Raw genomic sequence first — 27,754 nt, forward strand, 5'->3', positions numbered from 1 at the left:
ATGTACAGTGCTGTGGTAAATAAGGGTATGAAATTCAGTTATTTGTGACCACTACAGTTAGGTTGTATAACATATACCTTAATAATTATATATATTCACATATTGATGAAGAGTTTTTAAGTGCTGTAGTATTTAAACATATTACCACAGAGCATAGTTGCATGTCACAGATCCCTATTTTATTCTGTTAGCATATGCTGATATGTCAAATACCATAACTTCAAGCACCTGCACATCCTAGAAGGCAATCTATGCCACTTGTATATATATAATTTTCACCAACAGTGAATGCCAGTGAAAACTCCCAAAATTGAAAAATATTCTGGACCGAAACCATGCTCTTGAGGACGTCCATGCAATGGTGCACTTTGTAGGGTTGATGTGCTGTGGTCAGTGCAGAGTTTGAAGTGCACTGGAAAATTTCTAATTTGAGCTATACGTGTTTTTTGCAATGAACAATATTGTCTTAGCACTCTCTCTTATTGCCTTTGGTTTCCACAACTAAGTATATGAACTTCAGGCTGAGGATCTAACCCAGATATCAGACTCACAAAGACAGATTCAAAAAAGAAAGAATTGCGCATTATTGATAACCATCAGCTACAAACTAGCCCTGTGACAAAGAATGTTCTCATAACACTCAACACCTACTCTTCTGCCTTGTAATCTTATGTCTCCGTGTGGCTCCACAGTAGTGATATTAGCTCCCTCCTCTCACACACCTTATGATTCTTCCATCCAGTACCTCAAATCTTCCATCTGTGCCTTCTTGTCCTCTCTCATTGCCCACAGTATCCTGAGGTCTCTTTGCTATCCCTAATTACTAGCTGGGCAAGAGGCAACACATCCTGTGGCTGCTTATGAGCTGTGTGTGTGTTGATTGTCCAGCTGGTAAGCCAGACAAAACAGAACTTTTGAGTTCATGTTGCAGTTTTTCCCTTAATGAGCCAGTCATCTATCTAGTCATCAGTTTTCATGTAGCTGGATATAATTTAATATCTTTGAGGTCACTGCTCTTTTATCAAATTTTTGGGATTGGCCAACAGATTCAGAAGGCAGTGGGAAAGACAGAAAACAGAGTTGCATAAGCTTGGGATGATCAGGATAGAAAAACAGTAATGCTTTCTGAATACTAGACTAGGCTAGTGTGCCACTTAGGTGTGTACTCACTAGACTAAACTAGACAAACAGATTCAGAGATCAGATAGGTTCCTGAACACTGTAAATACCACTACCCCAGGAGTGGTTCCAAGGAGACTTGCCCATGTCAGCACACTCTCATTGCCTCTCCTTCCACATTCTGTATCACGGAAATAACTTGGAAACTAGGACAGTCTCTAAAGCTCATAATGCTAACACCTAGGGAAAAGTTTTGGTATTGTAGAAGTGTGCAACAGGATCCCCACATGATGCATTTGGGAAATAAATCTTGAAGAAGCTGTAGTAAAATCAGTTCTTTCATTCCGTTCTTTGCTGCATGAGAACAGTGATGGAGCTCTGATCATACAACTGCTACATATTTGTTCTTCTAGGCTGAATATGTAGGCTTCAAGTAGATTGAATTTTATTTGGTGTTCAGGAGCTCCTAGCTACTTTCTCCATGAAAGATCAACATCTTGAGATGACCTCTGGCATACCAAAGGCACAGGCCTGTCCATTGGAACAAAGTGCTGTAAATGAATTATTGATGTTAATTCACTGAAATCATGGACTTAAGAGCGGTTACAAATTTAATCCATGGGATTTTTTTGTCATAGTTGTATTTTAAAATTTTATTTTGAAAAACTTACTAAACTTTTCTTCCTTATCAACACAGTAACACAACATGCTGTGTTTGAATTTTCCTTATGTAAGTAAATTCAAACAGAGATTCTAAAGACAAGTATTTGGTACACTGCTTCACCAGTGTAAGGATTACCAGTTGGGATCACGGGTTTTTCAGAGCTTTTTTTTTTTTTCATTTCTGATACTCAGGTTTAAAAACATTAGTTGTTCTACATGCTGACACACACATTTACATGCATGCATACATACATGTCTATTAATTTGTATGTATACTTTGAGTGGGTAGCAATACACATCCATTAACAGTAGAATCAGGTCTTTTTTTTCAGTTTTGAGGTTGGCATAACGTATGTTCTAGTTGTAAAATGTCTGAAGTTCTTTAATTCAAAATTGCTAATGCCTTTGTAATCTTAATGTCTGTATATACATAGTTTTTCATTAAATAACCATGATCTTTACCTTAAAATAGGAGATCTTACCAATGCTTCCCTTATGCTGATAGACTGTAACGTACAGTTAATTCAATTCCTTTGAATTCAGTGGTATTTGTATGGTTTGTATTATGTGATACGAGATAACACGAACATACCGACACACACACACACACTACTGTTCCTGTAGCAGCAGGAGTGTTAATTCACTCGTAATGACTGTCTTTAATGCATTATTTTTCAAATAGGTTAATTAATTTATTCAATCACCTAGAAGTCACATAGGAGTTGTTCATGAATTCAGTTGACTTAATTTGTCTTTTAAATTGAAAACTTTTTTGTAGAAGTGATAGACTTCTGTTTATTTTACACGGTAATTAATTAACCTGATTATAAACAGAAATCATTTTTGCAGTCTGCAATCATATTGCAGTTTGCAAAGTCAGCATAATGTAGTACAAAAATGTCAGAAAGAAATCCATCTTTCTCTTGTAGTTCCCAGAACACCAGATGTCTCTGCTTCTCTGCTTTTCTTCCGAAGAAAAAAAGACAAAAACAAAAAACAAACAAAAAATTGTGACTTTTTTGTGCTAAAATATTTCATCATTCATTTCCCCTTTTTTCTTTCTTTCTTTTTTAAGAGACAATCATAAGTATATATGCTCTTGAAGGTGCATGTTTTGAACTCACATAAAAGCAAAGCGCATCTATTTATTCAACTCAGGTTTAGAGAGGCAAAATAAGCCATACGTGTGAAATTTAGACTCAGACTTCACATTGTCCTGTGTAGAAGAAAAAATACATAATTTCTGATAACCCAACTAGTCACATCTATTTATTAATATCTTGACTTTAACTGAAGAAGTTAGCAGTTAGTTTAGGGATCTGATTTATATCGTGGATGGAAGGCTACCAGCCCAGGAAAGCTTTCTCTAGGGTTTGTTTAGCTAACCTGTGTCACAGTGTCAGCCTTCACAGTAATTGATTTCTGAGATCAAATCTGCAAATGGAATTCCGTATTACAGAGAGAGGCCTCCAGTATAACAGTACTATTGAGTGACTAAGAAAAAAATTGAACAAAGAAATTGAACAAAGTTTTACAACCACCAGTGGCACTTCTTTTATGGCAGTTTCCAGAGAAGTTAAGCAGTGCTTGGAAGTCACCATGATATTTGTAAGATGCAGAAGATGTGTTTTCTTTAGCGCAATGAGGAAGAGGTGATACTGCTACTGGGTTCCTGTGCAGGACCGGATTCAGTGGGCCATTAGTATTTCCTTGCATCACCTCATGGACACAAAGCAGACTTCAATGCTCCTTTTGACTGGCAGCAGTGGTTCACAGGCTGTTAGAGAATCCAGGTGGTGCAGCTGTAAGTGAAGTGGCTTGTCTGGGCTCCTTGTTTCAGTGCAGGAGACTGCGAGCAATAGAGTGGTGGGCAAAGACAGGGGCAGGTGAAGTTTTCAGCGTAATTGTTTTCTTAAACTCACAGCTTCCAAACTGCTGCGGTTAGTTAAGAATCTCAGCTTTCATTTAAAAGTTAAGTCTCAGAAGCTATAAGGTAAATTAAAAGAAAAACAGATAGATATTAATCTTGTGATGTTCGATCCAATTCTGTGTTTTGGGGAACTGTCTTCTGGTTTTTGAACACCTGGGTTTGGCAAGGCTACTATCACACCTAGCATAACACAGCCAAAGATTTTTCTCACTGTTCTCCTCCCATCCCCTTTCAGGCAAACGAACTGATCTGGACACAATATTTAAACACAGTTTTTTGCATTGAAGATGGCTAATGACTTACTGAAAGGAGAAATAAAATCTCTAAGAACCAAATAAGTAGCTGAATGAAGTATTCTTCACAAACAGAATGATTCAAACTATAAAAAATATGTAAAATATATTTTTATATATGTAAAATATTTAAGATTAATTCCTCTAGTTACTTGCCCAAGTCCAAGTTTAGGATTCAGTATTTGAACAGACCTGATGATGGCATAACTGCTATTTTAGGAACCAGTTCTCCTACTTTGATAAGTGCTTTGACAATGTTAGGATTATTTACATTAGATAAGTTTTATATATTAGTACAGACAATATAGGAAAGAACTTCCAGTTTGGGATTCTATACTGTTAATCAGCAAAGGAGGGCAAAAAGATGAGTGTATACTTTTATTTAGATTAGTTTGGCTGTTAAGTTCCTATATTCCTTTTAGGACTGAATCCTAAAATGCAGTGTGTTCTGGCAATCAGTAGTTTGAATGAAGCAGACCATACATTTTCATTTTTTTGCTGAATAAATATAACATTGGAGTTATTTTGCAGCTCTGAGTCCTTTATATCTAAATATCCTGAACAGTGCAACACTTATTTTTAATCCCAAAAGAGAAAACAAAAGTAATGCAGAAGAGCTTGAAATGAGGGAAGACTTAAAAATGCTGTTTTTGAATTATGAGATCCCACTTTGACGTTTACAAGCACAGTTTACTGATGACTTGGGATTATTAAAAGTTTAATTTTGGTAAACAGTTTAACTTGATATGAATTAAGGAACATTTCAAAATCTCTATTTTTTAAAAAACGCTCTCTGTGGGTTTCTATGAATCTTATTATATACTGAACACACCAAAGTGACAGACAGAGGAAAAGTTAAGGACTATCAAATAAAAAAGTATTTAGGGATTTCTATAAATGTCTGTTATTCTCTCAACAGTTTCTGTATCATACCAAATATCTTGAGACTTCTGTCCATAGGTTAGGCAGCTGTTTTATGTAAGAAGATACTGGTATGCTGTGAATTCATTATCAGATTATGAAAGGAAAGATTTCATGTGCACTGAATGGGTTTTACTGTGGCAAGATACAATGCATGCCTTTTAGTTTCCCGAGTTTAGTTTCCTGAATTTTCATTTTGTGACTTAAAGTTTTCCTTAAAGACCAAAATGCAGTGGATGGTAAAACTAGAGAGCTCAGAATGTTGGTAATGAGATATGGAGCCCTTTCCTTCTAGGTCACTGGCATGAATTTGACCCTGGTTAGTAATAATGGAGAGTCATTATCAGCTGGTGACTGTTTGGTGGCCTACGACATACCAGCTGGTGGTTTCACTTTGTGTAATGACCCATGGCTGCGTACACAGCCTTCAGTTAAAACATGTGCAAATAGCTTGGAAAATACCATACGTCTCATGACTGAGCTTCAAAACTCAGGCTGAAAGGTCGTCTGTGGTGGCAATTAAGAGCAACAGAGAGCAAGGTACGCACCAGCGTTCGCACAGGGCATTTTCTTCTGTGTGGACAGTGGTAAGCACACATCTAGGGCAAAATAATGGGTGAGTGCTAAACACATCCTATGAAGCTAAATCCTTGCAGGCATGGAGTCTGTCAGCAAAAAGAAGGTGAACGGAAAATAAAGGGCAGGAAAGCCTAGAAAGAAAAGTAGTGGAAAAGGGAAGGTATGAAATGGTAGAACAGAAAACATAGAGAAATATAACTAACAGAGCGAACACATTGCTGGCCTGTGCTTCCCATATGTCTCCTTCCACCCCCAGTTTAATATACTTCCTATGGAAAAAAAAGAAGGGTTATTAGAAAAGAAGAAAATTTCAGCCAAGCATTTAAGTGCATTTTTCACTTTCAGTGTATGAAACATGCTACCCATTTCAGCAGGGTGTCTGCTACTCACTGCACTGGGTGTTTGCCTACCTGCCTTACCAGAGAGAAGTTTCCCAACTCTTCTGTGAGGGGTCACTAAGCAGTAGGGCATGGATATGGTGGCTTTTCTATATCATCAGCAAGCAGCACGACAACAGGTAAATTAGCAAGGAGAAAGAAGGAAATCAGGAGATTCCCACTGATGTGGTATGAGCTTTAGAGAAGGTTGGGAAGGCTTTTGGAGCAAACACATGTTGGGTCAGGATTTTCTGTTAGCTGGTTCACCCATCTCTGCAGTTACTGTTAAATATCTGTGATGTATGTGAGTTGATTCAATGAAGAAAGGCTTAAAGATCAGCCCTGGATGACATTTTTATTGTAGGGCTCAATATCGTGAAAACCTTCGAAGTGTAAGGAGCTGTAGAACTGGCTAGTTTCACATGTCATACTGATGCTGTGTGGCTTTGTAAAAGAACTGATACACTTTGACGCTGTAGGCCTGAAGCAAATACAAAGCATAGGACTTCTGAGCATGGTAAGAGACCGTGAAGCAGCAGCACAGAGCACCAGGTAAGATGAAATTCCTGGCTGTCTTCCACTTCCCTGTCACACTGTGTATGCTTAATGCACTGTTCTTACAGTAGTGATAGGATGTGACTGCCACCTGCATGCTGTGCAATATGTATACTCTGTGCAGTAAGAACATTTAGCAGCTGCAAGATACAACTAGTTAAGCCTAGAATGTCTGAATGTTCTTAGGTGAGCTCGCTACTTTCTAAGCTGTAAAAATGCTTAATCCCTGTGTCACTTTCTATTACTTTGTAGTTAATAATGTCACTGGGTTGGCAAAAGCGTATAACCAGAGGCAGGATACGGCAGAATGTAATACTTGATAGGACATATTTCCTCAGCTAGAGGCACTGCAACCTAGTAAGGGCAGATATTCTACTTTGTTTTCACATTTGCAGTGTTTTCACATTTGCAGTGTGGAAGGGTAGAACTTGTCTTGCAAAGCTGTCTGGCACACGCCTTATACATAGTAACTCATGGATGCAAACACTGAGAGCTTAACCATATACTCTTGTCTGACTGACGCACTTGACTGACACTTAGATGGAAAGTTCTTTGGAGCAGAAAATCATCTTTTATTTGATAATTATATGAGACTCGAAAAATGCTTATTTTATTTTATTTTATTTTATTTTATTTTATTTTATTTTATTTTATTTTATTTTATTTATTATTATTTTTTTTTTTAATATATTTAGAATACTTCAAAAACCTTAAGTACTTTATACTAGATTTTGAAGCTTACTAACACTTCTGATATAAGTGCACTTTCCTACTGTAATTCTCTTTTGCCTTCCCATTTTGGGTTTGCAGTCACTTTAAGCCTCAGTTATATTACCTCATTTACTTCATCTTGCTCTGCAGAAGCAGTAGGTTCTGCTGTGCTCAAAGGCAAATCTTTATGCTGTAGTTTGCAGGGTACCATTTGCATGTAGCCCTTCACTTCCTGCTCATTGTGTCTTTTGGTATTTCTCACAATAAACTTGGCAAAACGAAATCTTATCATACAGCAACTATATTTTCATCTTTTATAGTCCTCCATTGCTAAGCAAGAAAATCGAGCTTCTATCACAAATAGAGTGAGCATCTTGCTGCTTTCCAATAGGTAACCACAGATACTTCATACGTAACCATTGATTTTCTATCCAGGGATATGTAGGAAATCTTACAAAGAGCATGAGTAAGGACACATCTAATAACATGTCAGAATTTTCCTGTTTCCACACTTGAATGCTCAGTCCAGAATACTGATCCCTGCACTAGAGAACAACCACAGTTTACAAAGTCAATATATACTGTATGAAGTAGCCGTATAGTTATGATAGTTACCACAGGGAATGAAACCTAAAATTTTTAGATGCAAGCAGAGGGCATAGGCAGGATCTGACTTTTCTCTGAAGTAGGCTCAGCTAGAGGAAAAATATTGATTTTCACCACAGCCATCCTTCCTTCAAAAGTTATTTCATGTTTGAAAGGAATGCATGAGGCTAGAGAGGAAAAGAAAAAGAGTGATATTTTATCTTAATTTATAATTTTATTTCATTTGCAGGATTTGGTTATTTTAAATCTGTTCTTTCTTAAGGGAAAGCAGATAAAACAAAAGATATTCTTCATCTACAAATTTTGATGCATATTGCATTGGAAATTAGTAATTAGTGCCACCGGTCAGTCATGGCAGTTGTGCTTTCTTCAAAATACATTTTGCAGGCATCAAACAAGCAAAAATTGACATTAAATTCAATTTGAAAGGTTTGGTTCTGTTTGCACACAGATATTAATAAAGTTCTCTGCACTAGCCCCGAATTCTTAAATACAAAATGTCTGAAACAAACTATTCTAAGCCTACGTGCAAACTGCCAGCTTCAGTTCACGAGGTCTTCACAGGCTGAAATCAATTGCATACTTTCAGTCAATACTGGCTTTGATTAGACAAAAGGCTGCTGGGCTTGGTGGGCTGCTGGTCAGATGCAGAGAAGGTTGCTACTGGGTCTGGATGTTTTCTGACAGAACACATTTATGCAGAAGTGTAGGTGCTCTCCTTTTAGATGGGGCAAGGGAAAAGTAGAGGAGATGGGAAGTAGAGATGCACATTACATTCTCTAAGCCCCTAGAAAATCTGATTTTGGCTGCATTCCTGCACTTGTAATGTGAGCAATTGACAGTTTGATATTCATGAACATTATGAAAAACTGAAATAAGAATCATATCAAAAAGTGTGTGGTATAATTCTTATGTGATAAAATTTACTTTAGATAATTACTTGCTAAAGGTACAGCTAGAGTCATTGTGTAATAGAAGTAAAATCAGATGCCGTACCCAAATTAAAATACAGCTGTATTGCTATGCGTTTTGTTCATATGAATTGCAGTATTATTCCTGTCCCTTGTGAGGAAAAAAAATTCTTTTAAAAAGAATTTAAACCATTCCTCTTGGTGTTCTCTTTGCTCATTCTTCTAAGGAATTTCTGCTTGAAGCACAGCTACCTTACACCCAGTACAACACATCCAGGTATCAGCATTCTCCAAACACACCAAGCACTGCTGCGGGAACAGCTGAGAGTGCATTTTTTCATAGGTGAGATGTTAATACTCACAACTAAAAATACCTCAGTACATACTTGTGCCCTGTTCTGCAAGCCTTCCTTCGCTAGGAAGCTGCCCTCAAATCCTCTGCAAATCCTGAACTCAGAAGGATTGCAAATCCCGCTTTTGGGGAGAAAACAAAAGTAAACACAACAACGAACAGTGAATGAACTGTGAGAAAAATATCCCTCTAGGAAGCAAAAAACCTTCATAACCAAAAAAATTATTTAAAGTAGTGACGATGGCAGCACAGCTCTGCATTTCTGAGAGATTCGTTCCTTATGCAGGAAATACCTGTGTAATTAATGTTTGCTAAAGCAGAGCCCAATCCTGCATGCTTTGTCCATTCCAAACAGCCACTAATTTCGTACAAGTGCTCTAAAAATGTCCATTTTTTGTCATGAAAATGAATGTATAGTTTGCAATAATATAAGGAAGCAAAAACCTTACTGGTAAAACACCCATATAAAATTACTGTTGTGTTAACGTGGGTAGTATGAAATATTCAAGAACAGGTTGTGAATGTTAACAATGTTAATGTTAATCAAATGATTTCAGTGTTGGACTTTGGTCGATTCTGCTAAAAGAAAGTGGCTGCACACCCACTGTGTTCAGCAGAAGGTATCAGATGAACTAAATGCAAGGTTATTCCTTCCTCACTTGGGTCTGAAGTACAATTCTGCACGAACAGAATATAGCACTGATGCTTAAGGCACCTAATTCTTCATATTTAGGATATCAAATATCAAATATTATTAAGTGAGTGAATGGTTTTCTGCATATTCAGCTGTTAATCATAATTACTGATCCTTAGAAACAACCATGGAAAACACAACAGCACAGGAATATTTATGCTGAGGTTGCCTTACAGCACGCTGTCACAGCAGGAGTGCACAAGTACTGATTCAGTACTCCAGGAGTGCTTAGAGGCATGGGGGGATTGTTAAGACTAAAATAAAATAAAACTGAATGGATCAGTAAGGAGTAAATCTAGGCATTGAATTATCTCACAATTTGAAATGCTTTGGGTTATTCTTCATAAAAAGGCCGTGTTTACATGAGGTGGCTTTATGTGAAGTTCATCTATAGTTGCTGTACCAGCAACATAGAGGTTTTTAAAAGAACCACTGCAATCTCATTCACATAACTGAGGAAGCATATATTGGTTCTAAAGAATGATAGGTAGCATGAGGTTTTATGTGTTCTACCTCACACAGCTGCCAATTAAAGCACTAAACTAACTTATGGAAGAAATGAATTGTTATAGTACAGAGTTAAAAATGATCCAAAAGTTTTAGGGCTTTGTTGTTTTTTTCTTAAAACTCTTGAGAATGATTAAATTAGCCAGATGAGAAAATGGCAGGGGAATGAGCCTTCAGATTTAACTCTTTGTCTTCAGAAAAGTTTATCTCTGAAAGTTCTCTATATGTATATTGATCCAAAAGTAATACTCCTATTTATTTTCATGGAAACTACAATAGCTATAGAGAGCACAATAACACTACTTGATAGAGCAAGTTGAGTCCTCAGCTACAAAGCACTGTTTTTCAACATAGTCACTACCATGAGCTGTGCATTTTTGCCAGTGCATGGCATCACGTGGGACTTTGAAGAACTTCTCTATAGAGGCATAGAACCAAAACAGGAGAGAAAACCAACGCTTTCATCATTAAAAAAAATCAGGGTAAGGTCTAGCTCAAAAATACTATTTCAATTCCAACAGAAAATGTAAAAAACTCGCTGTTCTCCATTCATATGACAAGCCATATTGTGTTCAGTTGTACGGGAGGTTTCAGAGCTGTAGAGTAATTTCAGTGCCACAAAGAATATGAACTATTAAGCAAGTCGTAGAACCTGGCTAATTCACATCAGTGGTTCAAAGCACTAATGTCTATTACTAACATTTGTAAATTAGTAAGTTATCAAGCAGCATGGCCCATTCCTACAGTTTTCCCATGAGCCTTAATGACAGTTGATGTTCTCTTAGTCTGCCCCTGTGGGCTAATAAGTAGATGCAAACTTCAGCTTCCATTAAAAAAAAAAAAAAAGTGTTAAAGGAAAAACATGAAAACACGAGCCAATGGAACCCAAGAGTTTCAAAAATCAGAAGGCAAATAAGCAGAACCCCAAATTTATTTATTTACTTTTAAGAGATCTGGCAAGAATCAAACTCATCTTTTGATATTTGATGGACCACTTAATGCTTTTTAAACACCTGTAGGTAGCAATATTGAACTGGCACAGTATGAAACAGAAGAGCATTTCAAATATCATTGTACCAGATCCTGATTTTGCATGTTGATAAACACCATCCAGTGGGAGCTTAGGGCACTGTGCAAGTTTGAACCTTTATTTAATAGATGCAGTTTAATATTAATTATTTATTAAAATATAGTATAAAATATTCCTCTGTTTTTTGCCTGTATAAAATTAAAGTAGACCTTGAAATATGAAACCTGAGCATAACTCTCCAATTCAGTGCTGCACACAATTACAGTTGAGCACGTGTGAAAGTGCTGAATCAGCCTTTTTTCCTCTGTGTGCGCTGAGAAAGCAGGAGGAATCTTCTGATTACTTAAATTTTCATTTTATTCTTCATTTAAGAGCAAAACGTGGCCAAGAAAAAGGCAGTGAGGTCTGGAAGTGCTGGAAGAACTCATCTTCAAAGCCTTTGACTGGTTTAATTCAATGTGAGAGATCTTCAAAGTCCCCAGAATGAATCCTTGAGCACATTTATGGAATAAGTTTCTGTGTCTAGATTTCAAATTGTGCAAATGATGAAGTTACTATTCAGCAAATAGATTTGGGTTACCGGGTCTTCATGACCCAGCAGAATAGAGCTCATTTTCCTCCGTGATCACTGCAGATAGCTCAGCTAAAACCTTAATGTCTGCCAGCATACAGGATTAGACAAATTGGCAGGTAGTAATGGATTCAGAAGTTAAAAGGAAACAAACTGAGCAGCAGGATAAAATCAAGGCTAGGTAATTAACATTCTGTTTACATTTTCAAAGAAGAAAAAATAGGAAAGGAACAGATGCTGCTTCAGATTTGGGGACACTCCCAGGAATTTTTTGCTTTAGGTAAAACAGTACAAACTGCCCAGAAGCTGTGGGGCTCAACTGGCTACTCTGGTGAGAGAGCTCAGATGGCACCAAAATGCAAGAGGAATAGAAGAGTGCCTTTACTACACGTGGTTGCTTCCTGCACAAAACCATTTGTCAGCTCCAGATGTACATGTGGAAAGAAAAAGTCACCAGGGAGCAATCAGAATTTAGAAATTATAATATAAATTAAAAGTGATATCAGAGCTATTGAGAGTTTGTTTAATAAGGCAGATTTTAGTCTGGCATTATACCTTAACACACCCGAAGATATTTAGTCAGCCTGAGAGCTACAGGGAAGTGCAGAACAATTGTGCAGCAGTCATTTTTTTTGAAGACCACATGGGGCATATGGCAGAGAGCTGCAGTTTTCCTGCCTGAACTACATGCTGCCAGCACTGCTTTTCTAGGGCTGATTCAGGACTCAGTCTGATGAGCAGAGGGTTGGACCGATATCAAAATATGTAAGGTTAACATTATGGGGACCTTAAAAAAGGGGAGATAAACCAGATAGAAAGTGCCAGCTCTTGCAAAATTCCCAGCTATCCCAGATGAACCAGTTAATTAGTGATTATGCACCCCTGCAGCATTACTGAAGTCACCTAAGGCTCAATTTCATCCCAGGCTTGATCTAGCGACTACTGAAAACTCTTTTTCCCTCCCCCTCAATTATTCAGTGAACTTTAAACACAGCCCCATTTGGTATCCAGTCTCCATGTGCAGTGAGCACAGGAACTGCCTGTGCTTCTGGTTGTCACTTCTACACAATTCCTACTTGTTATTGACATAATTTGTCATGTCCCCTTTATATAGTATTTAAACTGCTAATACTTAATGTCTTCCCCCATTGTTTATTTGGTTAAGAATTTCATCAGCTTGTTTTTACCTGCAGTGTGCATAAGTTTAGTTTATAGTAAATAACAAAACATATATTTTGTTGAAATCAAGTTTTATTATTGACTGCTACACCAGACAGTCATCTTGCTTTCACTAACTCCAAACTTTCTAACTGAATGACCCAGATTCCAGTGAGATTCCCTGGTTTCAGAAGCATTGTCACAGAGCACTCTGTACATTTGTGCTAGCTCTTTCTTTCTCATTTTCCTTATAGAAGATATTTCCATCTTGTTGGTTATATATTCCTTCTATTTTTTTTTTTATTTAAAAAATAAAATCTCAGAGTGTCATCCCCAAGTGTAAGAAATAGTTTTAAAGGATATTTACCCAACTTACATAGGCAGAAGATATTTAAATCTGTAAATTGGAAGAATATTAGTGAAAGCTAATTGATTTATAAAATAATTTACTATAATAATTATAAATAATTTATGAGCAGGTAAACTAGATCTTCTAAATAATTCCCTTTTCCCTCTGGAAAGCTCCAACAGGCTAATCTAGGAATCTGTGTCAACAAGAGCGAGGGTACTTTAGCATTACACTGATAGAGATTTTCTGATATTCTTGCCACTTACAAATGTTATTTAATTTACAGAAAGTAATTTTCAGCACAAACAGGACTGCTCTTCACATAGTGACAAAATGCCTGATGTGCCAAACAAGATACGTTCAGACATCCAGGAAAACTGCAGTTAGTCTCCATCTCACTGGGTGCCAGAAATCTGAAGCTCAGGGAAGTACTGCAAGGCAGTTTGTATTGAATCAACCTTTTAAGAAAACTTGAAACAGTAGGTGGTGTCAGGGGGATTTGAATAGTCTTTTTAAAATCATATTGTATTCTATTTGTTTGCTGAGCAAATTTTCACCAGTTTATCTGAAATTCTGCGTATTGATTTAAGTCATGCTTCAGTAAGTGTTCAACATGACTTCAATGGATGAGTGAGTTTACATTTATGGTTGCTCAGTTTAGTCCAGGCAGTGTTTCTAATCCCTGTGGAGTTGCTATTAGCCATTAGTTGACCTGAAATTCACATGAGTTGGCTTTAGTTCAGAGCTTGGACTGCTCTTCGTGGTTTGGTGGACTGTTTGACTTTTTCTTTTTTTGTTTAAATTTTGAGCAGTGGTTTAAGCCAGGTTTTCTCCGACTCAGAAAAGAAAAAGTGAGATTATCTGTATTTAAAATGTGAAGAGATTGCTTTATGATGAATGAGCTCTTGCATAAATGATGTTAAAGGAAGCTTTTCTGAAGCAAATAGAATGGATCCTTTTGCCTTCAGACTTAACATTGTCTCGGTGGTATTAAACTCATTTTGGAGTTCTATGTTTAACAAATAAATACATTTCATCCACCTGTATAACAATGGGAATATTTAACCCTTTTAATCCACTTTTATAAAAATGGAAATCCTGAAAGTTGTGTCTAACTCCAGTGCTATTTCCTTCATGTTCTTTTGCCATTGGACTGTAGGGAGAGAAATCAACTTTGGAAACACTACTACTCTACTGCTGGTCTATATTGATTGGATCTATCCTCTGAGTATTCTCCTCTGTGAGGACATACAGAATTTCTCTTGAAGTGGTTATCCTAGCTCAAAGTTTGCTAACCAGGAAAGTAACAATGACTTTGAAAGGAATTATTTTTCTAAAATAGAATTTGCTTCTTGTTGAAGCCTTCTTAGTTTAATTACAGGCATATCTCATATCTTCTGAAATCCTTCTCTTGTTTTTTTCCCAACACCTGCAGTCAGTCTGTCTCTGTATTTTTTGCCTATAGACATCCCTTACACCTTGTGCATTGGCTGAGCCACGTGTACAGGTTCATCTCCTCCAGTGGTTTTTCAGGAGCAACAAAACCTTCAAACCCTTTGTAAGAAGGGAATGTTATGATCTGCTGCTCTGCCTGTAAGATTGATTGCTGGTGATCTACAGACCCTTTAATCATGATTAATAGGTGTCTTTAAAAACATTTATCTGTTTAGCTGAGACATGACTTGTTGCAAACCATGACATGTAATTTTGTTTCAGGCCTCTGTAAGCCATGTTTTCCTAAAATTCTTGCATCTCAAAAAAATTTAAATAAATAAAGAAATAAATAAAAATTGGAATTATGTACCAGCAGTAGAGCCTGATTTTACAATTAAATAACTAACACAAAATGACTGACAAGAGTGCTGCTGCACTGCTAATGCTACAAAACCCTCTCCAACCAAATGGGAATGACAGGAGAGCTGGGAGCTCACTGCAGCTGGTTAACCTTCAGAACTGAATTGAGACCATTGAAGTGAGAGATGTAGAACCTCTAGCCTTGCTCTGTCTCCTCATACACCAGGCTGGATGAGAGGTAGGGCAATTTTTGCTGTTCCTGGCCTTCCACCAGCCAGAATTCCTTCCCAATCTTTACCAGATGTCCATACTTCCATCCTGGCCTGCAATGCACTCTTCTGTTCTTGCTAACCATGGTAGTGCTGACATTGCCTGCTCAATGTTTAGTGGGGTTCCCCAGCAGCCCTTAGATGGTCTTGGTATTTCTTGTGCTCATTGCCCTTAGTCTTTGGCCAGGTAGAGCAAGGGACAGTGAGAGGGTGCACAGGGAGGGGAGCAAGAGCATGCTTGTGTGGCCTCTAACATCGACATTCTTTGCTCCTTTTCTGTGAGGAACACTGAGTGTACAGGCAGTGTAATTAACTTCCAAAGTTACAGGAGGGAAGGTTTCTCATGTTTTTAATAATAACCCTGAGAAACATAATGTGACTCTTTTTGGTGTCTTTTGATGACTTACAGTCTAACTTTTGAATAGAATGTAGAAGAGTTGCATTTCATTTTAGAAAATTTATGTCTGTATGTGGCTTGCAGAAAAGTAGCTGGAAGCTGTATGCAGTCCTCTCAGTTTTGTATGCTATGTTTTACAAGCAAGTAAATTTCATCCACTTTTATAATAATGGGAATATTGCTGTTAAATTAACAGTCTGATTTATTTTCTGGAAGAAGGATCATTCATCTTTTGTTTTACTGCAGATCTCTGTCTATTTATCCTATTATCAGCTACTAGGTGATAGGACAAAACTCTGATTTGCAAAACCTTTTAGTTTTAGAAGACACTAGTCTGTATTCCCCATGTGTGAAAATCTCACTGGCTGGCACTACAAGGGCAGAATCTTAATGCACTTCTTTGGGTTTCTTCTATAGAGCACCGGTTTGATGTGGCCTCTGCCTTTTTACTAGCTAATAGAGGTCCACAGGGACTGAAGATGGGTAAGTAGTTATTCCACTTAGCTTGTACGTGTCCATATACAAAGATACATGGTTACTTACCACAGAGATGGACAGGAAATAACAGTGAGGGAAAAGATCTTTACCTCATTAGTAATATTACGTTCCTATAGTGCATACTTTTCATATATTAAAAGTTAATAAGACAATCTTAGATTACAAGACTTAAAAAAAAAAAGTGATCATAGCAAGCACATCTAGAGGATTGGAAAATATTATGAAAATATTTTAAAGCTTATTCAAAACTCTTACCTTTGTGTTCTTTGTTTTTCTTACATTTTTCAGCTCTTTCTTCGAAGCCTTAAAGGCTGCAGCTACTATAAGAAAATTACTGTTTCATATTATGTTGGTTATGGCAGTTGTAGCTTGAGGCCCCGGTCTTGATTGGGGCTTGGTGGCTGCAGGTGCGATGCAATACACTTAGCAAGATACCTCCTGCTCAAATACATCTGCACAAGACTCACAGAAGACCTGATGCATCAGTTTTATAGATAAAGAATTGATAGAGTAAGTTATGCAATAAGTTAACTGACATAAGAGTTGAATAGAATATTCTTTGGGGAAGATTCTGTTTATCATTCCGATAGGCATTATGTATGCTTTGCAGTGGGCAGGCTGTCAACCAAAGCTATGTTTAACGTGCACATAAAAGATACTTCATTGGCATCCTTTCCTTGCCATTATATCAATAGTCCTGTAACTCAGCTGCCATGGTTTCACATCGCTTCTTCCATGTATGAACAAAGCACTGCTCGTAAGAACAGATAAGAACTGAGCATATATTTGGCACTATTTAATTGATGCTTCATCTTTTCATCATCTTTTAAATAACCCTTTTGTATTCTTCTCTCTAGTGTTCTCTCAATTTACTCACATACCTGCATAGGGTTCTGTTTGACGCATGTGTTTTCTCCAATGTTCAGAGAAAATGTATGGAGAAGAGAACTTTTTAAGTGATTGCATACAATCCAAGAATTGCTTTGGAGGGAGCTTTGAAACTTACTCTTGTAAGACACTTCCACATATTTACATATCAAAAAATATGAAGCAAAAATAGACAACACTGATGTTGAGAAATAGATTCCCTCAGAGAGTGAAAATGTAAGGAAAGCCCAATAATGCAAATAAATGTCATTATATCATGTTTAGCCATGTGTGGTAGGCTCACAGCCTTAAGAAAAATTCAATTGTGCTGTAGCCTTCCAAATTTTCTCTGTTCCAAATATAGATTTTTTTTTTTGGAAGTTTTTGAGGAAAATCCATTAAAGAGCAATGCTCTTTGTGTTATATTCAGAGTCAGATCAGCTGATGCTATTTCTTCATTAGCTCTTAGCTTTAAACACACTTGTATCCAGCAGGACCACTCTCCTTGCATGACATCTGACTGTCCAGCACTGGCTGTAATTGGGAGGAGCAGTTGCCAGTACTGCTTTAATTGTTTCACTTGTGCACAGTGATGAGTAGGGACTAAGTTATATTTATAGTTTTGGAAGTTATGATTTTGGGTAGTTGGGCATAGACACAACAGAGGTAATTTCTGCAAAACTTCAGCATACAGATGAAGTCCTCAGATCAGATATCTGGAGAGATTAAGGACATTTGTTGTAGCCTGTAGTGATGTATCTCCACTGTTTCACAGCAGAACTAGAAGCTTTTTATTAGACTGCAATGTTTTTAATGCTGAACAGACAATAGCTAAACTGATCCACTAAAAAAACCTTTCCTAGGCAATATCAATCAAGGCAGTGACAGGACTGTAATATAACCTTTTCTGCTCAGTGTAGAAATTATATCTTGCCTTACTTTTACACATTTCAGTGGAAGTTACGCTTGCAGCAGAATGCAGACTCTTTCTGTCTGCCAATTCTGAAACCTTTCCGTGAGGCTAAGCAGTTTGAGTCCTGAGAGAGGGAGACACTGGCTTGCTACCAGAGTAGTTTTATACAAGTACAATCACTGCATTCAGTTGCCTTATTGTCTGTGTGTGTGATAACTTCATTTGGTCTGAATTAAAGTTCAGAGTAGTTGAAATGTTTATTTTATCACTAGGTTTGTATAAAAATATCTGCTAGAAACCAAACTTTTTTTTAGGGAAAAGAGCACTATGATTAGCTGCATATTTACTTACACCACAGTTTTCTTAGGAAAGAGAACTATTCTGTATTCTGCTTTCTTTCTTATTTCTCATTTATCTTACTTTTAAGGAAAATCAGAAATGTGTCTACATGAGGGTTGTTTTAAAGTCAGTGCATATGTCCATAGAAAATGCATATCTAGTTAGCAGGAATTATCCACTGGGGCCAGACTGCATAGATAGCTCTAATAATGTATTTGAAATAGGATTTTCTTACTACACTGAAAAAAATTCCTCAGACTCAAAGATAAATCAAAGGCAAGTGGCACCCTGGTGGACCAGACAGCCCGTTGGCAGCCCAGTCACATGAGAGCTCCAAGGTCACCACCCCAGCCCCAGCAGAGCTGTTTGTAGAGCTCGCCGTGCAGTTTCACATCATGGCTGAACTGGAATAGCTAATGGTCTGGCACTCCAATCGCACACTGCCAGCCTCAGTCCTTACGTGAGCCTTCTGTCTGCTGCTTGGGAAGCTTCCTCTGAATTGTAAAACATGGGTGCACGTCCCTACGTTTAGCAAGCCTGAAAACTTTCTGTAGAACCAACATTAAAATATTGTTCTAACTGTGTTGATGTTACAGATAAGTGACTTTTATTGCAGAAAATGTACTTTCCTTACAGCAGATACTCTCAAGCAAGGAGGAAGTATTAGCCATAACACAATCCTTATTAGTTACGTGCTCTTTATTCCATATTACTATACAACCAGGGCCAATCCAGAATTTTCCTCAGAAGTCAGCATTTTTGGATCCTTAAGTGTTTTTGAGTGAAGTATCTGCTTTACACACATAGAATTAATATTTATATATATTTTAGGATGCTTTTTTTTCTTGTAGAGGAATGAAAATATATGTCAGATACTTGAACGCCTGCCCCACAGATTTCATTTTCTACCTATCCGTAATTTGGATGAAAAGTCACAATGGGGCTTTCTGAAGTTTTTGAATTGGTTCCTGTCACATCCTTGTTCTGCTGTAAGAAGTCTCCCTGGGCAGTCTGTGTCTCCAAGAAGCCACTGAGGCCAAAAAGATGGAGCTATGCCCTGTCCTCACTGTGAAAGGAGACTTTGGTGCATTGCATGAGATGTAGCTTGACAAGAATCTTCAATCTATAGAGAAAATCAGGAGCCGAGAAATACTTGAATAAAGCTCCCACGACTAAATAGGGCTCTGAGCACCTCACCTAATCTGCTTTGTGACCACTCCCCATGTGTAAGTTGACATACTTCCTTGTTTCACAAAGGCTTCACGGGGATAAAAATCTGTGAAAGTTATGAGATTCTCAGATACTGTGATAAGTCCCAGGATAAACAAATGTTGAATGCAAAACAGCAGCTTACATGGTACATATTCAAGGACATGTGGAATGAATTAGCAAGATGAAGAGACAGAGCAGAAGAAAGGGAATGAAGGAGCAGGAGGGAGAAAAGACAGTAACAGTGCAAGACAGGCAGCGTGACTGGGAGCTATGGGACAGCTATGGAGTGTCTTAGCACACGCTGAGTTCATGCTGCAGATGAACTTACACCTAAGGAAAACTGAGCAAACAGCTTACTAAACTATTTTTTTTCCCATAAATCTCTTTTTTGCTTTTTCACAGAGTGGCCAATAACTCCCAGGAAGGGACCTCACTCTGTGTATCTAGAGCATGAGTAGGTGTGTTAAAGCTTAGTTTTATTTAATATTTCACCACAGTCTTATCCATGGGGGGCAATATGACAAGATTTAAAAATTAAATTTTCCATACTGTGCCCTATTTTCTCTGCCTGTAGCATGAGAGAGAAGAGCATATCTGGCTGCAAACACAGGCTCATGTGTAAATAAACAGGGAAAAAAGCTATACAGGCTTCCTTAGCTAACTTTTCCTAACTTTTTTAGGGGTGAGAGTGCTTATTATGAAATAAGTACCATATACTAGGAATAGATCAATGGATTATTTTCTGACAATGCAATAGAAGGGATTGAACACTCACTCATTAAAAAGTAAATCCTTTTTTTATAACTGCACGTTAAGTGTGATCTAAAAGGAAAAGGAAATCTATTTAGCATGATAGAAAAAGTAATAAAATGTAGAGGAGAAAAGATACGTTGCTGTAGAGAAAGCTCCTAAGACGGTGATGTTCAGTGGCCAATAATCTACTAGAATGGGTGAGCATCCAACCTGTGCAAAAGGAAGTAAGCCTCAGCTAAGCTTTCCAAAAGAAACTTCAGTGATGCACTAAAAGTTGTCAAAATTGCCACTGCTAGTATCAATGACAAGACTCCATTCAACTGCAGTGAAACAAAAGTGACCGCAAAGTAGGCGTACTGATATTGCAGAAAGTCTTTTCTGCAGCAAGTAACCAAATGGCATAATGTTAAATGGAGGATTGACACAGATCATTCTCATGATTTGCTGAGGAATGTCTCAACTTGGAGTTGCTGTGAGGTATCTAATGCTCCTGCCGTTAAAGGAACCCAGGCTGACTCAGAAGCAGAGAAATAGTTTTCTACTTCTGCTCTTTGCAGTCGTACATTTCCTACTGCAACCTATGGCTGTTGAGCTATTACCTGGATTAGGGACTTCTCTACATTTCATTTTGCAAATGCATTCACTGTGGGCACTTCCTCCCCACAAACCCCCAAATCTCATTGATAGTTAAGATCTCCAGAAAAAAAATACAATACAATAAATGCTGTTTAAAAGATGCTGTTTGCAGTTCTTCTGGACATCTCACTAGCAGGTCTAGGTATCTTTTAAAGCCTGATGATAAAAGCCTATGTGACACAAACTGTGTAGTATTTGCAGTCTGGTCTTCATGAAAAGGTGTATTTTAAGGTCCCATAGACAGAATCCTTTAATTAGAGTTCATGTTTTACTTTGAGAATTCTCTCCAACAGTCATCAAGCAAGGTAAATTCTGGAAGGCGAGATTCCATGTCCACTGAAAAAATCCTCTGATTTCAGCACACATCACACCCCATAGTAAAGCATTCTGCAACAGCCTTCCTTACACCTTGTATCTGAATGAAAGTGAAAACTAATGCGAGTGTCAGAGAAAAGCAGATGAAAGTTCCCCAGATGGCACAGACCTGCTGAGCAACTGCTGAGGAAGGTGGCTGAGTACATTGAGGGGTTTGGGAGGAAAAATCCAGGCATTATTTGAATAAACATCTTAAAATAATGAAATGTATCAAATGTATGTACAAAGTGCAGGGTGCCAATGCTGGGATTTGATCACAGATAAATTACATAAGATGGGATTCTGGAATTTGTTGTCAAAATCCTTCAGTACAGAAACATACAGATCAAAAGTGGCACGAAGCATTTTCTCATTACATGGAGGAAGTAAGTGATATACTTTCTAATATTCTTTAAGCAGGTCTCAGTGTAAAAAGGAGATGATTTTACAGCATTAAGCTAACCTCACCACTAATTTTCCCCACATCTGCTTTGCATAGCGGTGCTAATTTAAGGATTTCCCCACCACCTCTTCCCTCCTACAGCCGGTCGTGAGAGATCACTGCCATCTACAGATTGGAGATAGTATCACTGGCACTGGATGGCGGAACGATTTCTACCTCATCTTTCTCTCTTTGCCCTTCCCACTTCTCTCCTCAGTCTCTCCTTATATTAAAAACAAACGAACAAATCCTACACACACAAAACAAAAACAATCCAACATAGCCTACTGCCTCTGTGGCACACGGATCCTAATCACCCTTATTAAAGGAAAAGTACCATACTTTGGGAATGTTGGAAACTGCAAATGTGTCAGTCAAATTATTTCTTAGTGTGCTGGTTGCCCATATATGTGGATGTTGTCATCTCTTCTGATGTACATTGTGTCACCGAGTCCTTGAGAAGACTTTGCATCTGACATTGAGATACATTAGAATCACATATTAGGCAAATTAAAAGTCATCTACTGCGTGCATTAAGTGATTTGTCTGTTTGCATGCAATTTCTGGACAAAGTAAGATAATCGTTAGAGAGCAAAACTGAACCTAACAGGAGATGACTGATTGCCCACCAGTGTACCAATGTACCTGTGTGCAGGAAATTACTATTAACTATGACTTGAGAATTCAGGTCTGGAAAAGATCGCACGGCTGGAACAGCTAGGCAATAAAAGCCAAGGGTGAGTTAAATGAAGTAGTTATAACACAATCTGATGCTGCAGGGGATCTCAGCTACTGTCTGCCCAAATTTTCATCTTCACGCACTGTAGAAATGCTTCTTATTTGCTTCCCCAGATGCGAGAAATTCCCTGGCTTGTTTCCCCTGCTCTCTGTATATCCTCCTAGCAGCCAGAGAAGAGGTTTGCTTTGATTTGGGAGTCCATTACACCATGATAACAAGATTGCTTCAAGGAACATGTTCTGGTACGTACAACATGCTTTTACCTGTACTAGCAGCACTAACAGCAGTGAGCATATTGCTGGGGAAGTTCAAGCAATGAAAGCAGCAGCTATTCTTGTCTGAGCACAGGGAACAAATGGTCTCTGGCTGAAAAATTTACCACCCTGAAGTATAGTTCATTGATATGTTGGTCCAGACCTTCTTAGGGTCCATCCTATTCCCACTGAATTTGCAATAGAATACACGTGCCCAATGTTGTTAAATCTTCCAATAATTCCACAATGCACAAGGCCAGCTTTCATAAAGCGTGGGCTGGAATTTTGGGCCCCATTGAAATCAGTGGCAAAAGTTAGCTTCAATGGGGTCAGGATTTCATTCGTGGTATTGATTCAGCTGCTCTCTTTAAATACAACAGTTTCCAGGTTGTTTCTACAGAAAGTCAATGTCAAGTGTGTTTATTTTTTTAAATGACGTGATTTTTTACAAAAGTAAATATCAGAATGCCTTTAAATTTCCACAGGCAATCTAGGAAGTCGGTCAGCAGTCTTGTCTGTGTTTCACATATTTTTCATATCTATTCAATGGTTATCTACTGCATGAAAGTTGGGCTAGGGCTATTTTCCCTATTCCTGTACATGGCCAGGAGGTGGCATTCATGGCTAACAGTTACAGCAACCAGAATACTCTCTTTGCATACAAGGAGGGAGAAGAGGGTTTCTTAGTATGGCAGCTCAAATTTCTCAATTAACCACAATGCTTAAATTAACGCAATAAATTTGATTTATGCATTCATTGTTTTGTTAGGAGTGGTAGAGTTATCCAGTAGTAGCCATTAATCTTCATAACGTGACAACAGGGACCTGACAAGCTTCATTTATCTTCCTGTGAAGTATTTGATAGTCAGAGTCCTTGTCTTCAGCTCTATCATTTTGTTCTTCACAATAAACCAGTTTCCAATAATTGTTCAGAACAGTTAGGAAATTTAAGAAAAAAAATTGAATTTTATCTGGTCAATGAATCTTAATGAGATTTTTCAAAGTCTGATCATTCCGGTTTGTGATTGTCAGTCTGTGGAGTATTGCCATATTTAACATCTGTGACACATCATGCCTTTCCTGTTGCCTCATTTATCGACAACATGTGATGATTCCCAGATGTTCAAACATGGCAGATCCCAAAAGACCTATGAAATTACACTGAAAACAAAACAACATCCTTGCTATAAAAGTTTTGTTAAAACTAGGTATGTCTGAATATTCACAAGCTTGCTACAAAGTACTTACTTATTGATATTTAAATTGCTGTTAACCATTGGTCACATTGTTTGAAATGTCCACACTGTGTTAAAGACTCACTGTAACAAGAGTGGATACAACTTGCTGCTCTGCTATGTGAAGTTAAAATGGAATTGGGCATGTATTTATACAAGAAGAAGTTAAGCCACCCGATTTATTTACTGTTTTTTACATACAATACAGATGTGTGCTTTTTAGATTTTTACTCATATTTCCTGCTGATTATGTTTCTACCTGCTAAAGCTGAATAAATCATTCTGAAAGAAGCTTGCACACCGCATCCTGTAAGCAAGGCAAAGTAGCACATGTTGTTCTTCACTGCATCCTTTTTCCACTGGAAAGTTTTATTTTCTTCATTGTGCAGACAAGAACTTTCAAAGGTGATATTTAAAGTTCTGTCCTGTAACTGCAGAGCAGTGACATGAAATTCTGAATTGGATTTCAAAGAGTACATGTGATCCAGTTCACACCACAGTGTTTTGCTTCAAAGGACTCATCAGCAGATACAGTGCAGTACTTCCAACAAAGAATCCTTGACACATCCAGAAGCTGGCATTAGTCTCCCTGTGACACTGCAGTTTCAGATTTCTCCCAGGCTGTGGCATTGTCAACAACGAGAATTTCAGTATTTTGAAATGAACAGAGTCAGCTCTGTGCAAAACTGGGTAGCTGTATTTTGACATGTGAAATAGCAGCACAGAACTCAGGAACAATTTTCTGAAGGTAGGGCAGCATTTTTGCCCATTATCACATCAATTCATTTTAAGTTTTTTTGCCTCATTCTTTTGTAGGAAAACACAACTCCGTTAGAAAGGCCAGTAAAAAAAGTGGAGTCTGTTTGGGCATTCATGTCTTTATTCTAAATTACACAGATAACTCATTTCTGTTAAACAGTGTAGAGCTGTCCGTGAACACTGACTTCCTGGATACATATTAATAGTAACAATTATTATTTTTACTGCTATCAGAAGCAATATAGGCACCTAAAAGTCACAAGACCTCCAACCAGGACCTGTTCAGGTATCCATATTGTATACTCTGCAAGACCAGCATTGCAGGTTTTTTTACAAGCTGCAGCATAACTGAGCAGCACACACAGAAGAAAAAGCTGTTGTGTCCTCTTCAAGATTAGAATACCTATTTATAGTATACAAACATGTAACTTTAAAAATATCTGTCTAGATTTTAAGTTAATCTAAGTTGTTTATATGCCTTTTAGAAAGAAACGTGTAATTGAACCATATTTATTAACTAATGGCATAAAACCTAACATGCTTTCTTCTTTTGTTGACACTTACAGAACAAGGAATTTAAAAATGAGGATAGAAGGTATCCACAGAATCATGGAGATGCGTGTAGAAAACAAATACAGGAAGGGGATGAGACGAAAAGCAAAGATGTGGATAATGGTAAGGCAATACATGGAAATTCTGCTTGAGAAGAACAAACACAAATGCCAAAAATAATTCACTAGCTACATTTAGTTAGAAGATCTGGAGAGAAAACATAAGCATCCAAAACAAATGAAGCAGGTTAGCCAGAGTGTCTACCGGCCCCAGTCCTGCTCCAACTGCCAGCAGTGTCCATATGGAACAGGAAGCTTTCCAAATTCTGGCCAGTGCTGGCTGTATAGAGAAGACTATCAGCTTTTTTTCCATTTTCTGTGAAATATACATTGAAGTGCAAAGCCACTTCACCTGAATCAGTGTATCTGCACTACAAGTGCTATGATATGCAGAATTACTTATGGTCTAGAAGCAAAATCCTACTGTTAGTCTGCTCCTCCCATACCTATACATGCACACATTTTCTTAACTCCTTTTTGTTGTTATTTTGTTTTAAATATTTCTTTTTCATCTAAGTATGAGAAAAAGTGCACTAAAATAGGCTCATGAAGCATCCTTACTGTCTTTGGCATTTTTAGCAGAGGGATTGAAGTAATATTGAAAGCATTAGTTTCCTAGTGTCACCTCCCAGGTTTGCTGTTGCAGGACTTGCCACTGAAGAGGTAGTTGAGATCACAGAATCATAGAATTATAGAATCATAGAATGGCTTGGGTTGGAAGAGACCTCAAGGATCATCAAGCTCCAACTCCTCTGCCGCAGGCGGGGCTGCCAAGCTCCATATCTAATACCAGACCAGGCTGCCCAGGATCAATTTCCTTAAGTGTTGTAGTCCTTTGGATTTCACTCTAGAACACTGAGCTATGTATTACTTCACTTAATTGCCAATACTCTGCAGGAAGGTCAGTTCAGTTCAAGATTATCCTCTTTCTATGCCTGTGGAACCAAATGAAGTTCTCACATGTTCAGAATAGGACACAATCTTATACTCAAGCAAAATTAATTTTCAAGCCTTCTGCAAGTCCCCTCTAGCATTTTTTTTTCTTTCAATTATCAAGTTCTGCTTGGTCCATTGCCTTTAGGTGTTTCATACAAAAGATTGTATGTTGTCTTTGTCACACCCAAGTTCAGGGAGCAGTAGTGTTCACTTTACACTCCCCTTGCTTTTCCTTCATGGGAATGCTAGCTTGGTGCTACTTAGCTTGGTGTTGATTCCAAGAGATGTCATATTTACCTTCTGTCTTCTTCCTTCTTATCAGATGCTAAGTAGGTTGGAAGGAGGAGCCAACAGATAGTTTTTGTACTGTAACAGAGTTACCAAGGTAGACTGGCTCAAAAAATTCTCCTACATGTTCTACTGGATCTTATAACTTGGTGAAAAATGGTACACTTCAGATGTACCATTCTATGAAAATCAAACTTGCCCAACCATGCCAGTGAGCTCCACTAATGCCATACCTGCTACTTAGACTTGGGGTAATCCATCTTCGCAATACAAACTGTTTTTTAAATATATATATATATATTTATTTTGCTTTCCTCCTCCAGTGCCAGTATTTTGAAGATAAATGATGGGAAATTAGACTTCTTCAACATGTAGATAATTCATAAATAATTCTAATTTATTTTTCTATTATAAATCCAGAAATTAGGGTTGCTAATTTCTAATTAAATTACAAATGAAGCTTCATTTGTGGGTTTCTCACAGGTTTCTCTCAATGACCCTGGTTTGGTAAGCAGTAACATGGTTGTTCAATAGGCTCTTTTCCCCTCGAGCTATTCTTGTCCTGTATCAGACGAGCACATCCAAAGTCTCCTTCCAATGTCACATGTAAAAAAATATTGCCAGGTAAGTGAATGCACAGTAGTTTGTTTTGAATATTTAAGTCTTATGGAATAAGTGTTTTACCTATAGTCAGTGTGGCCTGGAATCAAATCCCATGAAACTTCATCAACAACTCATCTTTCTCCCCTTTTTGATGTTTTCTTTGGTGGCAGTAAATACTGAAGACCCAGATCAAATTTGACTATCAGATTTCTCATATTTTTTAAGAGACGTTCAAGTGAACATGGATGTGATTGGCTTCAGGTTGCAAGTAATATCAATTGCCAAGCTGTCTCTAGATCTTTTTAAAAAATACTACCAGTTCTTATTTTATTCAAAACCCTATACTTCACATGGCTACTATCGCAGTTTCAACTCTTAAAACTTCTTCATTGGAAACCAAATGCCTGTAGGGTTGTTTGCTTTTACCAGAATCATTTTCAGAGGAACTTCTGCAGGCTGGGTTTCTTATAAAGTAATAGCCACACTGAAATCCAAGTGAATTATGAATGCATCTGCTTATCCAGATACC

At 37.7% G+C, this 27,754-nt stretch overlaps 1 protein-coding gene across 2 annotated transcripts in view; it reads left to right on the plus strand.

Moving 5' to 3' along the window:
- SH3GL3 (SH3 domain containing GRB2 like 3, endophilin A3) overlaps positions 1-27,754 on the plus strand; it is a 91,476-nt gene that overhangs the window by 13,199 nt on the left and 50,523 nt on the right. For both annotated transcript variants that reach the window (XR_016470396.1, XM_090148967.1), the window contains exons 3-4: positions 22,653-22,781; positions 25,354-25,462. Coding sequence is in view for 1 of the 2 variants with exons in the window: in XM_090148967.1 (XP_090005093.1) it covers positions 25,370-25,462 (93 nt within the window). In the remaining variant the exon portion in view is untranslated. The remainder of the gene's footprint in view (positions 1-22,652; positions 22,782-25,353; positions 25,463-27,754) is intronic.

Source organism: Phasianus colchicus, chromosome 12 (assembly GCF_987193195.1).
Source record: "Phasianus colchicus chromosome 12, bPhaCol1.hap1.1, whole genome shotgun sequence".
NCBI lineage: Eukaryota > Metazoa > Chordata > Aves > Galliformes > Phasianidae > Phasianus > Phasianus colchicus.